The sequence below is a fragment of the Ursus arctos genome, unplaced genomic scaffold, assembly GCF_023065955.2.
Source record: "Ursus arctos isolate Adak ecotype North America unplaced genomic scaffold, UrsArc2.0 scaffold_5, whole genome shotgun sequence".
Lineage (NCBI taxonomy): Eukaryota > Metazoa > Chordata > Mammalia > Carnivora > Ursidae > Ursus > Ursus arctos.
Window position 1 is genome coordinate 44,783,837 of NW_026623067.1, and position 15,412 is coordinate 44,799,248.

The following is a 15,412-nucleotide window of genomic DNA, read 5'->3' on the forward strand; positions in this document are numbered from 1 at the left end:
GTAAATTCATAGAACTGTATGTCAAAAGAGAGAATTTTACTCTTGACTTAGGCCTCATATCACATTTCTCTATTCCCCACACCTATTCCAAACCTCCTGCCACACTCTACACAAAGACCCCAACTTCCACCTTGCTAACATCTACTTGCTACTCTAGCTCCCATTTAGCTACTCCCGAAATCTTTCCTTTGGTGTGACAGGGTAAGGTCCTGCGTACAGTTGGGACTTTCCACCTGAGTTTACTTCTTGCATTCTGCCCGTTACTAAACTTATGTGAGCATGGGCAAATTACTTACCTATCTGAGCTCGATTTCCTCATGTGGTGAACGCAAAAAAATACTATTTATATACCTTCCAGAACAGTTGTAAACTAAGAGCCTAGTAATGTGCCTACCATAACACCTGGCATGTTAAGAGAGCTTAATTAGTACTTATTCCCTGATCTTTCTCCTGTGCCTACTGCCTCTAGCGAAAAAGTACTTTTTAACTTGGAAAATCTATCAACATATACACAAGATTTCATCAAATTATCAACTATATGTACTTCAGATAGCTTTCTTCAAAGGCTTCTCAATAGCCAACAAATTTCATAAAACAATGTAGGATAGTGAATCAAGGGAAAGATTTCTCTTTCAAGAGGTTCCTCTTTCAAGAGTTTATTTAGTCTTTAAAGAAATTATGACCTATAGGGTTCTATCTGGGTATTATTTAAGCTTTTAAAACAAAGCGCCATGTATCCAGATGAGAACACCTGGTTAAGTTACTTCTCTCTCTGAATGAGTCTTCTGGTCTCAGCAATCCCATCCACAAGCTTCGCTTAACCAACAAAGTCTCTCTCATCAGTAGCTGGTCAAGAGAACTTCTCCCAAGCAGTGGGAAGACCTATATTCCAAAGAATAACAACTTCTCCCAAGCAGTGGGAAGACCTATATTCCAAAGAATAAAGCTGGCAAACTGATAACCTTCTAAAATTTCTAGGAGAGTCATCTTCTAGAAAAGTGTATTCATAACACTCTCTTAAAAGGTGGTGTATACTGGTGGTTGGGGGCAGATTTAAAAACCTCTCAGGAGATTGCTTTAGTAACTTAAGTTGTACGAAAGAAATCAGAATAACTTGTTTCACCATTTTGGTACAAAATTAGTTCTCTCAGTGCTCAAAATATGAGTAAGAAATAACTCAAGAATCAAAACTACAAATCAAAAATTTTAAATAAACTACTAAATAAAATCCAGACCTGAAACCGCAACTACATTGAACAGTTCACATACCCCACCCAATAAAAAATGTATTGTATAACATAAATCTTAGAAGTATTTATGTGGATCCATCATGTCTAGTCTGAAATTATGCCAACTGGCAAGGGTCCAAAAACTAAAATAAAGTTATACTAAGATGAGTCTCAGAAGAAAAACATAAAAATGCTTACTTTGGCAGGAAGTCACCAAAGTGGCATATCTAAATTAGTAAGCTTTGTTTAAAACACACACACACACACACACACACACACACACACACACATTTTTAAAGGCGCACATGCCAAAAGTTTGTAAAATTCTTTTCTTAATGGTTATGATTACTGCAGTAGCAAATCATACATCCGTTTTCCCAAAAAACATATGTTTGTACTACTCAAGTTATTTTATACAGAAGATAAGCTGAAGAAGCAAGGATTCCCACCAATTATTACCTCAAGGCTAAAGGCAAACACACAATGCTGAAACTACACAATGAACATCAGCGACTTGGGAAGCAAGAAAAAAGACAGGCAAGCATTCGTTTGTTAAGTGCCTACTAAGTACCAGGTGCTTTATTTATAAAGATTTTCATCTATTCCTAACAAATCTATTATGTAGACCATATTCTCTCCATTACGCAAGTAAAGAAATTGAAGCTCAGCAGGACTAAATAAACAACTGTGTGAACCAAATCAAGAATATATAGCAAAGCAGAATTTTGAAATCAAGTTTACCAGGCTCCACATCCCCAACTCCACCATACTTGGTAACAGTTATTTGGAAAACAAGGGTATGAAGTAATCTATTGTTCTCAGCAAAGACGGTTCTTCAAGAGGAGTTCAACTATTACTATACAGTACCATTGATATAAAAATGGTATTCCTAGGGGTGCCTGGCTGGCTCAGTCGATAGAGAATGCAACTCTGATCTCAGGGTCATGAGTTCAATATACCATGTTAGATGTGAACAACACACATACACTTGGGAATTTATTTTTAAAAATAAAGTTATTCCTATATCTGGCAAGATGATTCTTCCTCCATCTGGCATATCATAGGCAACCATGACAACCTATTATTTTAGGCTATTAGTGTGTCAGCTGATAGTCCTAACTGATCTCTTCCCATTCTCAGAAATGATTCTGCTGGCCTGTGCTTGGAATCTTCTCTACTATACTCTCCTTTCTCAGTCCAACATTTTTTTTTAAGTTGTTTTTTTTTTTTAATTTGTCAGAGAGAGAGAGGAAAAGAGAGCACAAGCAGGGGGGAGAGGGAGAAGCAGACTCCCCGCTGAGCAGGGAGCCCGATGTGAGGCTCAATCCCAGGCCCCTGGGATCATGACCTGAGCCAAAGGCAGACACTTAACCTACTGAGCCACCTATGCTCTATCTCCCTTCACTGAAATTTCAGTCTGACCAAATTATGTTTTGCTTTGGCTTTTCAAGGTAGCACAAGTTCCCATTTCTCACAGTATGACTGATACAGGAATAACAAACTACTTGCAAGATTTCATGAGCCACTTGGGTCACTGATAAACTTGTGTACCTAAGTATGGCAAAAGAGAAAACTCAAGCAGGGGGCCTGTATTACTTTGTATTACTTTGTATCAGGACCCATCACTACCTCCTAAACCTAAACATTCCTAAACCCTTTTCAGCTTTTTCCTACTTTCTGCTGACAACATTCACCCCATTCTAGGCCAGACTAGACTTATAATTTATCACCTATACGTCTGTTCCAGTTGCTCAAAACACCCCCTTGTATACTATGTGCCCTCTCTTCCTACTGTGAGTCCACTGGTGTCAACTGCTGTAATATATTCTGCAGCAACTGACTCTTCTTAATAAGCAAGGTTTGTTACCACTATGATGCTGAGATACATGCAAGCAGATATTATTCTCATTATAAATTACACATGAATAAAAGTGTAGCCCATGAGATCCTGCCCATGTGATCACTGACAATAGCAGAAGCAAGACCAGAATTTGACTTCCAAGCCAACTGCTTTCACTACTAGATCATACTTTGAACTATTTAAATAGTTACATAGAGAAACTGCACTCACTGGAAAAACTCCATGACATCAAATCCTAAGCAAGGGGGAAAGTCCATGCAAAAACATCTCCATAAAGGTAATTTACTTGTTACTACATTTGGTTCATAATTAGGCTACCTTCAATGGCAGCACTTAGAATCTCATTCATACTGTGGTACATAAAGTTAGTATTGATGTAGATATCCAACACTAGCTATAAAGTTGAATATTACCCATAACCTGCCTAACAAGTTTTGATAACATCACAATTTAAAAAACATTTTCGCCAACTCGACCACTGGGTCAGAAACAATAAATATTTGGAAAGGAGCCCATTTAAAATCCCTTTCTCTTATCCATGCCTTTAAAAAAAAAAAGTAAAAAGTCACTTGCTTCTGTTACATTGCCTAACTATGTTATCCTATGTTATGTTAGGTATATTTTCCAAATCGAATTGGGATGTCGCTTGAAAAATTATGTTTTTTAATAATAGTTTTAAAGTTAATATTATAGAAGTATGACTCTTAATTACATTTAGTTATACATTTAACAAACTGCCTTTATGCAGAAGGCTATTAACTAAAATTGGGCTATCCCAGAACACTGCAGATGGGTGCGGCCATTATATACATCTGCTTCTTAAACTCTATGGAAAGAAGAAAGGATAAATTCTTACTGATCAAAGAAGTTATGATGAAAACAGGTTATGTTTAGCTCTTTCAACGTGAACTACAAGTTAGCTCTTGACCAGTTTATATTTAAGACATAAAACCTTCATGTTTTAGGAACTGAGAACTAAGAGAAGTTACCACTAGCCATACCATGCCATTACTAGCTCACACACCTATTTCTATTTTACTACTCTCCCTCCAACCATAAACATTCATTTGGGTACTTGCCTATGAGCTGTGGGAATACTGTTCACCTAGAAGTAAAATCAGAAGATCTTACTGAGGTATCTGATCCCAGAAAGAAATAGGTTAAAAGTAATTGAAACATTTCCCAAAATGATCTGGGCACTAAAAAATGAAATACCAAACAAATTCCTATCTCAATGCTCTTTAAGACAAAACTAGAACTACACTAACTAATGTTCTAAAAAAAAAAAAAAAAGTCACTACCATGTGACATCAAATTTGAATAACAGACTGGGTCAGTAGTACCAAATTGGCTTATTAATTTAATCATGGTAACAACAGCATGGGCCAGGACTATGCTAAACACTTCACCTTGCTAAACACTCCATATACATTGCCTCATACATTATCTCATCTAATTTCACAGCAATATGAAGAATGCACTATTAGCATCTTTTTCCTCATTAGATGATGAAACTCAGAATTGAAGTGACCTGCCCAACATCATAGAGTTAGTAATAAATGGAGCTAAAACTCAAACCCTGGAAGAGGGGCTGACTCAAATACATTGCCTATACATTCATGTTGCAAATATTTAAATGCCTACCACGTGCCACACACTTTCTAAGCACCCACCTCCTGTGTCTTCACCCAGTAATACAGATGGGGCCTGAACTGTCTGCAGGATTTACAGAATTTAGCACTAGCCAAAAGTAATGCTCCCAAATACGTTATCTCTGCTGGAAAGTAAAAGCAATCATTTCAGGAGCAATCATTTTGAAATACAGACTTCATTAACATACCTGCTGATCACCAGTTACAAGGCTCTATGTACCTCTCCAGGATGGAGAGCCTGTCTCACTCACTCTTAGTAACTTCAAAGCTAGAACCTATCAGGCACTCAACTTACCATACAGTATTGTCACTGTTTCTTATAAGTCTGTCTTCCACAGTAAGCAAGAGCTATTTGAGATCCATGGCTTTTGTTTTATTTTTCTACCCATTTTTGTATTCCATGCTATGACATAAAATGAAGCTAAAACCTCAGAGTTTTGTGATGATTGCATGAGTTTACGTAAGACATTTTCCATTTCCAAAGGCTCATTCAGGCATTCAGTGAATAATAGTTTTCTTCGCTTTTCCTCATCTACCCCTAAAGCACCTAAGCAGCCAACCCATCTCTCTTAGTGCTGATGCAAATGTACCAGAAGGCAAGGTGGAACCTGGCTTAACAAGCTGCCAATTAACTCAAGAGCTCATCCAGTACACATTTCCTATATGTCATTTTCCTAGGCACCGCACCCTGAAAAAGACTCAGGAAACATATCCAAGCAATGACAACCGAGAACTAAACCATGAGATTCTAACTGTATCTGCTGGAATGAGTTACCAAAGGTGACTCTGAACTCTGTAATGCATGACTCACATGCAATACAGTGAAGGACAAAGGTCTTCCTTTCCTGTATAGAAATGCCCATGACAATGCTATCTGGAAAAAAAAAAAAAAAATCTGTGGGTATTTCACCAAACAGGGCAAATTAGTTACATCCTCCAGTATTATATACTCTTCTGGCAAACTCTTAGTTGTAATTAGGAGTTTGAGTAAGAAAAATTAAATTGCCTTTGGACAGCAGGCACATGCTCAAAACACCGTTAAGTAGAAATAGACTCTGAAGTCCTATCATATCGAATTCAGATAGTCATAAAACAATTAGGCTACCTAAAAATAATTATTGTTTTGGGAGTCAACTAATTCCCTAACCTCTCCTTCCTCAACCTCTCCATTTATTAGCACCTTTCCTAAATCTGGGCCAGTGAATCCACATTCAAAACTTTTAATCCTTAAAAATGCATTTCCCAGTTCCTGACTATACTGCTTCTTAGCTGGGTTCCATTTGGAGAGCTTCCCAATTATGCTAGGTCTCAGTTCTATCAACTACAGAATGGACATGACCAAGCTACCCTCCCTGATCAAGTTGTTAAGAGACTTTACAGGCCACACAGGGCCTAGTAAGCACCAAACAACTGTCAATTATTATTACCGATTTTGACATTTAGAAATGTTACAAAATTCACTATTGCGAATACCATGGATGCATACTATATTCCAGTCATACTGTTACAAATGTTACAATTCCTGTTACAAAATGCTCTTCGCTGTTTGGCCCTCAACACCTGCTCTTCCCCAAACCTGGAATCAACTTCCTCCAGTTCCTCCACCGCCAGTTCAAATATCCCGTCCTCAGAGAAGTCTTCCTTGAGACCGCCCCCTCCACCATCTCACTCTCTTCTAACCTTGTTTTAATTCTTTTGTGGCATTTACAAACATCTGTAATGGTCTTAAAGATTAGTTTAAAGACATTATCTTGTTCACAATGATATTTACAGCTCCTAACATTGTATTAAACACATAATGGATGCTCCCATAAATAAAGATAATGCAAAGTCAAATATTTAAAAAACCTAGCATTCTTCTCACACACACAAACCAAAAACACAATTTCAGATTAAGATACATCGAAATAAATATCTGGTTGGAAAAAAAAAAAAAAACAAGAGTAAGAGGGAAAAGAGGGTATGGAGAAGTGAGTAAGAGGGAGTAGAGGGTATGGAGAAGTATTACACAACAGTTTTTTCTTTGCTGTCTACTTACTTGCAGAGAATTCAAATAATAGAATTTACAAAAAGGATGTACAATTAAGGTCATTCAAAAAAATTTTTTTAAATGAAGTTCATTTTTTATGTGAAGCAGTGACCATTCCCACGGCCTGGGCACTAAAAATAGTGAAGGTGACATAGAGTATAACTAACTCCATTTTCTTGATTAAGCTGAAATTAAGGATTTATGAATGTATAGTTTTTCCATTTGTTTAATTACTTTCTAACACAGACCTACACAGACCAATTTCCACCACTGCTGGGATTACCATTACTTGGAGATCGTATATGTGGTTTTTACACATGCCTGATACAACACTACTATTTCAAGATGCTCTATAAGCTTCAAAGACATTCCATGAGTATTTATGGGAAACATTTCAAAGTTTGTGAGTGTTTTTGTCCCTACACAAAACTAGTTGATATTATTTCTACTAAAATTATGTTATAGCTGGTAGGATTAGAGAGGATTAATTTTACTTGACAAACATATCATGCACATTAAGTGCAAGGCACTGCTCTAAGCTCTTTACATATTGACTTACTTAAGCCTCGCAACAACCATATAAAGTAGGTACTTTTATTAGGAAAAGTGGCGCAAAGAAGAAAACTGCCCAAGGTCACACAGCTAGTAAAGAGAGGAAGTGAAATGTGACCTAAGCAATTTAGATCAAGAGTCCATCACTAGACTAGTCCACCACTACCTATTATTTTAAAGAAAAAAAAAAACTACAGTTTATAAAGAACAAGTCATTCCCAATTTTAGACTAGTTTCAGAAAAAAACAAAAACAAAAAAACCAACAACTCTGTTTAAGCCACCTGGGTTTTAAACCTAGACAGCAAGAAGGCTGAAGGGAAGATGGAAAGCAGGAGAAAGGGGAAAAATTATAAAAACGAAAAATAAGGTAAATAAATAAGGATGGAAGAAGAAAGCTACTTGTAACCACTGTTCATACTCTCTGAATGGTGAGTGCTTTGTAAACAGAGTAAGAGAGACAAAACAGTGTCCATATAATCCGTAACTAGCTTATCACACAGATTGTATATTTCTACCCCAAATGTTGAATTAAGTCACCTAAATTAGGAGGAAGTGGACAATTAACATTCCAAATACCTTTCTATAAAATGGAAGCTACCTTTTAACTGGATTACTTAAAATCTGAGAGTTTAGTGACTTTCTTCCAACTTCTTTTAGTAGGATAAACAATAGCAATTTAAACTTCAATTTTTTTTTTAAGTTTTTTTTATTTATTTATGTGACAGAGAGACAGCCAGCGAGAGAGGGAACAGAGCAGGCGAGTGAGAGAGTAAGAAGCACGCTCCTAGCAGAGGAGCCCGATGTGGGACTCGATCCCGGAACGCCGGGATCACGCCCTGAGCTGAAGGCAGACGCTTTAACGACTGCGCTACCCAGGCGCCCCTAAACTTCAATTTCTTATCCACAAGAATCTGAATAATTCCCCAAGCTGAGCAGATAGGAAACTGGTAGAGCTCAGCCAAAAATGACTAAACAAGAAAAAGATTAATCAAGATCCACAACATGCCCATGAGTTTCCAAAAGGATGTAACTCAACGTGAATACAAAGGAAGAATTTACATTTCATAAAATCTATAGAGAAGAACATTCTCTAAACATTTCCATACTTTATTCCAAGCAAGGTAAGTTTAAGTTAAAACTCAACTGTATAAAGCCAACTGGAGCCAAACAGTAGCATTTTCTCACAGGCCTCTGCTTTCATTCAAAACTGGCCACTTAAAGGTAGAAAAAGCCTGCAACAGGACTCCAGTCTAACCCAAGAATATGCCAGCTTAACAAATTTTTGTTCATTTTCTAAGATCCCTTCCCTCTCACTGTGGTTTGGAAGAAAGAGAAAAGTTATATAAAAAAGAGAAACCCAGTAAACTTTCATCAGAACTAAAACAAGTTTGCTTAATAAAAGTTAATGGAGGATGAAATGGCTAGCAATCAAGATAAGCATTATGTATTGATTTACTTATTTTTATCTTCAGCATCCAACACAATGCCAAGCACCTAGCAGATATTAAACAAATACATGTTCAATAATGAATGAATGAACGAATAAATGTTAGAAAAAAAGGAAAGAATATTTAGAAAAAAAGAGGAGGGCCATATGCACCCCAATGTTCATAGCAGCATTGTCCACAATAGCTAAATTGTGGAAGGAACCGAGATGCCCTTCAACAGATGACTGGAATAAGAAGTTGTGGTCCATATATACAATGGAATATTACTCAGCTATCAGAAAGAACGAATTCTCAACATTTGCTGCAACATGGACGGCACTGGAGGAGATAATGCTAAGTGAAATAAGTCAAGCAGAGAGAGACAATTATATGATTTCTCTCATCTATGGAACATAAGAACTAGGATGATCGGTAGGGGAAGAAAGAGATAAAGAAAGGGGGGTAATCAGAAGGGGGAATGAAGCATGAGAGACTATGGACTCTGAGAAACAAACTGAGGGCTTCAGAGGGGAGGGGGGTGGGGGAATGGGATAGGCTGGTGATGGGTTGTAAGGAGAGCACGTATTGCATGGTGCACTGGGTGTTATATGCAACTAATGAATCATCGAACTTTACATCAAAAACCAGGGATGTCCTGTATGGTGACTAACATAATAAAAAAACATTTAAAAAAAAAAGGGAAGGCACAAAATGTTGCAGACTATTTAGCAAATGAGAATCTTCACTGAATACTTGATTGTTTTTCCTCGAGAAACAGGCCCAAATGAGAGGGAAGGGACCACTCCTCAGGGGTAATACTTCAGGGGCAGAATGATGTCAGTATCATAGCAACAACACATGGTATCAGTATTTAAGGTAAGTACTGAGGAAGAACAAGTAACAGGGATTCTATAAACACCTACTATAGGCTGCCAGTTTTTTTCCTGCCAGATTTTATTCTTAATCTATTGACTCTGTTTTGGCATAATAGTGATACCATATTTGGAGCTTGCTAAGGAAACTATGACCAACCTCCCTTCTAAGAAAGCCAGCATTGGAGCCCATGAGCTTCTGTCTCCACCTGCTATAAAGAGCAGCTGTAAATGGTGTTAAGTGCAGAAAGGGAAGCTACCTCAAATGTGTTTTGGATATGTATGTTGTTAGGAGGGTCCCAAGCAAAAACAAACAAACCCACAAACACAGTCAAAAAAAGTATTCAAAAGAATTTAATGAAGGAACCATCTTTATAATTACAGGCAGGATTTAGGGAAAGTAGCAAGGCATGGTGGAGTACTCCCAAGCTACCAACATCAGGAGGCCATTATCATCATTAGACCTAAAGGGGGAAATAAGGGGTTATCAGAACCCAGAAAGACCTGTAACTGCAGCTGGATGACAGAGAGGGCCATTGAAAAGAAGCTGTGACCTACTCACAAAACCATAGAACAGCTCTAGCAACACAAATCCAGCAGGAGAGAACGGACTCTTCCAGGCCCCCTACTGATGTACCACCAGCCAAAACCAAACAGAAACCATAAAGTAAGAGGTCAGTTGATACAGCCCATACAATTTATCTGCCTCCTAGATCACAGAGCAAGGTAGAGAACAGAGCTGGAGGGGCAGACGAGAATATGGAGCCTAACACGTATTCTAAATGACTGCCACACAGCAAAACACAAGCACACAAAAAGTTCTTTCAGTTCCACCTAAATCTTTTTTTTTTTTTAAAGATTTTATTTATTTATTCGACAGAGATAGAGACAGCCAGCGAGAGAGGGAACACAAGCACGGGGAGTGGGAGAGGAAGAAGCAGGCTCATAGCAGAAGAGCCTGATGTGGGGCTCGATCCCAGATCACCGGGATCATGCCCTGAGCCGAAGGCAGACGCTCAACCGCTGTGCCACCCAGGCGCCCCCCACCTAAATCTTCTAGACACCACGGGACGGTCTACAAAAAAAGTCATAAACATAGGGTACTTAACTTGGGTCCCTACTGCCTCTCATCAAGTTGGGGAGGGGAAAAAAAAGATTCTAAGAAATAGTCCAGGAAACTTTTGTCACTTCTACATCACTAAGGATAAACAAACAAACCATTTATTTATAATGGATCAGGTCTAAGACAACTCCCTTCTCCATACTCAAAGGGCATTTATTCCATATCTCTATTATTATGCTTATCATGATGTACTATAACCTGTTTGTTTGTTCTTCATTAGACCCTGATCTCCTTTAGGGCAAGGATTGTCTTACTCATCTTTGTATCGCTAGCACCTAACATGGACCTGGCAGAATCAGCCTTCAATCAATGTGCATTGAATCAATGAGTGGACTCAGTGTCCACTAACTGGCAGCCTTATGCCATGGTGGATAAAATCTCGACTGACTCTCAGTAACTAAACACTAGTAAGTTTTATTCAGGACACCATTTAACACACTGGGCAAAAACACTGCTCCTTTCACACCAGCCTGCTATCATTCCCTATAGAGCAGCTTTTCCTGTGTGCTCTGATGCTCATATGCAGCCTTTTCTACAATGACAGAACTCATCATCAAAACAGCCAGATAAAGATGTCAGGATTATGCTCCATTTCAAATACATACCATCTCTCAAAATTTTCACTCTTTTTCCAAGAACTTACCACATCCACTGAAGGAACTAATCATTTGGGTATATCAGATGGAGGAATTCATGTTTTACAGTGATAGAGATGACTGAGGGGTACAAATGTACACACACACACACACACACAACACGTTTAATGATCACTTCAACAGACATCACACTCCATAAAATTATAAAGTAGTCATGTAACGTAATCATGTAACATCATCACATTAAAACGGATACACTGTATGATGTTGGGGTGTTCATTAACAGAACCTGGAACATACTCACATTGTAATTATGAATCACGTTCACATAACCCTGTACTTAAGAAGTGTTTAATCATCTTTTTGTTGGTGTAGTTAACTCTTACCTATATATTCTCCACAGAAAAAGAATAAAGTTAATGCCAAGTTGATAACCCCTAATTTTAGGCTGTCAATCTCCTGCTATGAGTAAAGTGAATAAAAAACAAATTTAAAATAACCCCTACACTTCAATAAAAAGGTGAATTTGCTATCAAAATGTATTGCCTTCCAAAACTCAGCATGAAAAAGTTTATCTCCTCCCCCACTGTTCTCTTTCATTGCTGTTTGTAGTGGAGAATTGATAATGCTAAATCTAATGTCATCTTATATACCCAATTAAAATAAGTCAGTACTTCATTTTCTATTTAAAAAAAGGGAATGCTGGGCCCATCATGAAAGTCTTCTGAATTACTTTAAAAGAATCTTGAGTAATACAGTAACAGATAAAACATGTTTCAAATAGATGAGGTATCTTTTTCTAAAACATACTTAATCCGTAAGTCCCCAAAGCAAGTTTTTCCAAAACCACAAAACACATTTAAAATAAAAAAAAACACAATTTTATCTTTTTGAAAGCCATCATAAATCCTACAACTGTCCAGTCAATGTAGCAATAAAATTTTTCTTACCTCTATAGTAAAATTATGTGCTATTTGCATCATGTTGAAAACACAGACAAGAAGAACTTATAATTTATAAAACTGTACTGCAGTACAGGTTTCTCCATTATAGATAAATTTAAAAACATACAAACAAAACATAGGTCTACCTTATGACTTTGTGTTTATTAATATTAGCTTTAGCTACCTTAAAGCAGTATTATGTTTCATTTGTCCTAGTACAGTGCTTGGCCCACAGAAAAAACCTGACATTTGTTTTATAAATTAATAACTCTCACAAGGTAGGAGAAGAGGAAGTTGATACATAATTCTGAGAGTACACAATATGCAGGAATGACAGGGTATTATCCAATATATTAGAATTATCAAAATTACTTCTAACCAAACATTTTCCTCTCCCTTCTCTAAAATACAAATGAAGCTGGATAAAGCCCTATTGACAGTGAGTATGAGTTAAAGTACATTTTAAAATTGCACATCTTACTAGAGGGGAGGTGGGTGGGGAAATGGGTGAAGCAGGTGAAGGGGATTAAGAGTACACTTACTTTGATGAGCACGGAGTCATATATAGAATTGTTGAGTCACTATACTGCACACCTGAAACTAATACTGTTTTTTTAACTACACTGGAATTAAAAGACAAATCTAAAACCAAAATAAAATTTAACATCTTTACCACAGATAAACCTTTCAATGTAAATAAATTTGAATATATTTAATGTAGTTATTAGTATATCTTGACATATGAAAGAATTCCTTGCGTTTCTACAGTGTTCCAAAACAATTGTTTCGCCTTCCTAAACTCTAAAAATTCACTGTGGAGCTCTACAGGAAGTATCCTGGTCAACAATAAGAATATTTCATAAATAATAAAAAGGGATTTCACCTCAAAGAAGAGGTAAAAGAATTTCTAAGAAATGAGCAAGACTGCAAGAGCCGAACTGGTCAGCTTTGAGGCAGGCAGGTGGAATACGGGATTCAAACCCGGGGAATTTATCAGTGAAAAGCCATTATGCACACCTGCAGCTAGGATTCTCAACTCACAGATCCCCCAGCCAAAGAAGTTGCCAGTACTTCCATACTTGACTAGGGCTACTCAAACCTCAATCAGATCTTGTTCGTTTGTTTTTAATAACGTCTAAATAGTTCGTAACATACTGCTTTACAAAATACATATTTAAAAGGTGAAAATTTCCTTCTAACGCCTATCCCTTATCCAGGTGACTTCAATTCTTTCTTGCCAAGAGAAAGAAGCAACTGGCAACCAGAAGCCCCAGAAATGAACTGTTCCGCAAGAAAGACAACGCCAAATCTGCTGCAGCCAAAGAATGTCTAGTGCTCCTTGTGGGCTGTCACTGGAGATGGAAAGCTACACCATGGCTAAGTCTGTACAGAGAAGGAAACAGGTCTGGGGCGCGCGCGCACACACACACACCCAAACACACACACCCAAAAAGGCAAGCTTCTTCAGACCTATAGGCAGAAACCTGGCATCCTCACACCCACTTGCAAACTGACAATTTACAACCGTGTAACACCTTCTAATTAGGAACGTTCTAGCCTTTTAAAGATGAAAAATGAAACTGCTTCCCACAAGTAAGATAAACCAGGCACTGGCGCCTGTTACTGAGAATCCCCAGTGAATCAAACCTCCCGTGTCGCTACTGAACCTGACAAGCCAGTGACCGGGTTTCCCTACAGCAGAGAGGGGAGGAGCCCACCCCGCTCGGTTGGGAGTGGAACTGGAAACAGAGGACAGGAGCAAGGGACGAAGCGCAAAGGCGTGAACAGCGTCCAAGCAGAGCTGGGCTCAGCACACCAGCGGGAGACAGACAGACAGAGGGGGCCACGCGGGGGCCGGAGAGCAGGCTGCAAAGCGGGATCTCCGGGCTGCGGAAGCCGCCCCCCGACTCTCTCCCAGCAAAGGCGCGCGCGTCAGGCGCACACACACCGCCCCTACGCCCGTCCGCAGGTCTCCGCGAGTCCCCTCCCAGAAAGACACACGCCTGTACCCACCGGGGCACCCCACCCCAAGCTCGCGCGCTCACGCCCCTCGGGCCGGCGGAGCGTACGTACCCAGCAACACGCAGAGCACATCAAGGGCCACGTACGGCAGCCGCGTCTTGTCAAACATGGTCTCGGCCCCGGCGGCCCGACGCGGGCGGTGGATGAGGCACACAATTCACGACACCGGGCCGGGGGGTGGCGACGGCCCCAAGCTACGACTCCTCTCGGCCGGAGAAGAGCCGCTGAGGGCAGACGAGGTCCGGGCGGCTCTCTGACGGCCAGCAATGGCGCCCGGGACCCCTGCCCTCGCAGCTCCCACACGCCGAGACGCTCGCGTGCCAGCCGCGGCTGCTCCGTGGTCTCAGGCCCTCCTCGGTAGGCCCTGGCCTGCCCCGGCGGTTCGCTGTCCCGATCCCGGCGCCCGCTCCAACAGGCGGGGCGTCGGAACTCGTGCTTTAAGGATGGGACCGGTAGGGAGGAGGAACACGGGCTCGGCCCCTCCCGCGGAGTAGCGCGGGACCGGCCAGCGGGCGGCCTCCCTGGCTGAGGGGAGCGCGACGACGTCTAGGCGGCCAGTAATGGGGCGGCGGGGCGGGGCCGGGAAACCCCAAGCCCGAGAGTTCCGGCCAATCAGCGCCACCGGCCCCGCCCCGCCCGACCTGCAGAGCCCGCCCCTGAAGTGGGATGCACTGTGGTCGGGCAGACGTTGGGGGCGCCTCCGGTGCGAGGCAAAGGGGGTCGCTTCGAGCCGCGTTCCTGCGGTAGTCGCAGAAGAAGGTCTCGTCAGCCCTGGCCGCGGGTTATTGGTGCCGGGAGGGAGAGCTAGGCTATGGACCAACGATCCCAGAGCGCCGGCTTTCTGCCAGCCATCCTCATCCATAGGGATTGAATAATAAAGAGGTCCAAGCGTTACTTAGGCTCCTATGAGCCTTCTACTTGCTTAGGCTTCGACCTAGGCCTTCAGGTCTGGCCTGGCTGAGACCAGTATTAGTATGAATTCTGCTAAGTCATCCCGCTCCTTGATGTCTGATGCCTTTGATACGTGATCAAATTCCTTATCCGTCACCTTTAGCCTGCCTTACTGTTTCTTCGTAGTAATTTTCCATCCACTAACACCCCCCC

At 40.4% G+C, this 15,412-nt stretch overlaps 1 protein-coding gene across 2 annotated transcripts in view; it reads right to left on the reverse strand.

The window, feature by feature from the left end:
• PLPP1 (phospholipid phosphatase 1) overlaps positions 1-14,883 on the reverse strand; it is a 92,916-nt gene extending 78,033 nt beyond the window's left edge. Inside the window, exon 1 of one of the 2 annotated variants that reach the window (XM_026498957.4) lies at positions 14,360-14,883. In XM_026498957.4, coding sequence (XP_026354742.1) covers positions 14,360-14,417 — 58 coding nt within the window. In that variant the 5' untranslated portion in view covers positions 14,418-14,883. The remainder of the gene's footprint in view (positions 1-14,359) is intronic. The other variant, XM_026498958.4, reaches the window with a different exon arrangement.
• Between the last annotated feature and the right edge of the window lie 529 nt (positions 14,884-15,412).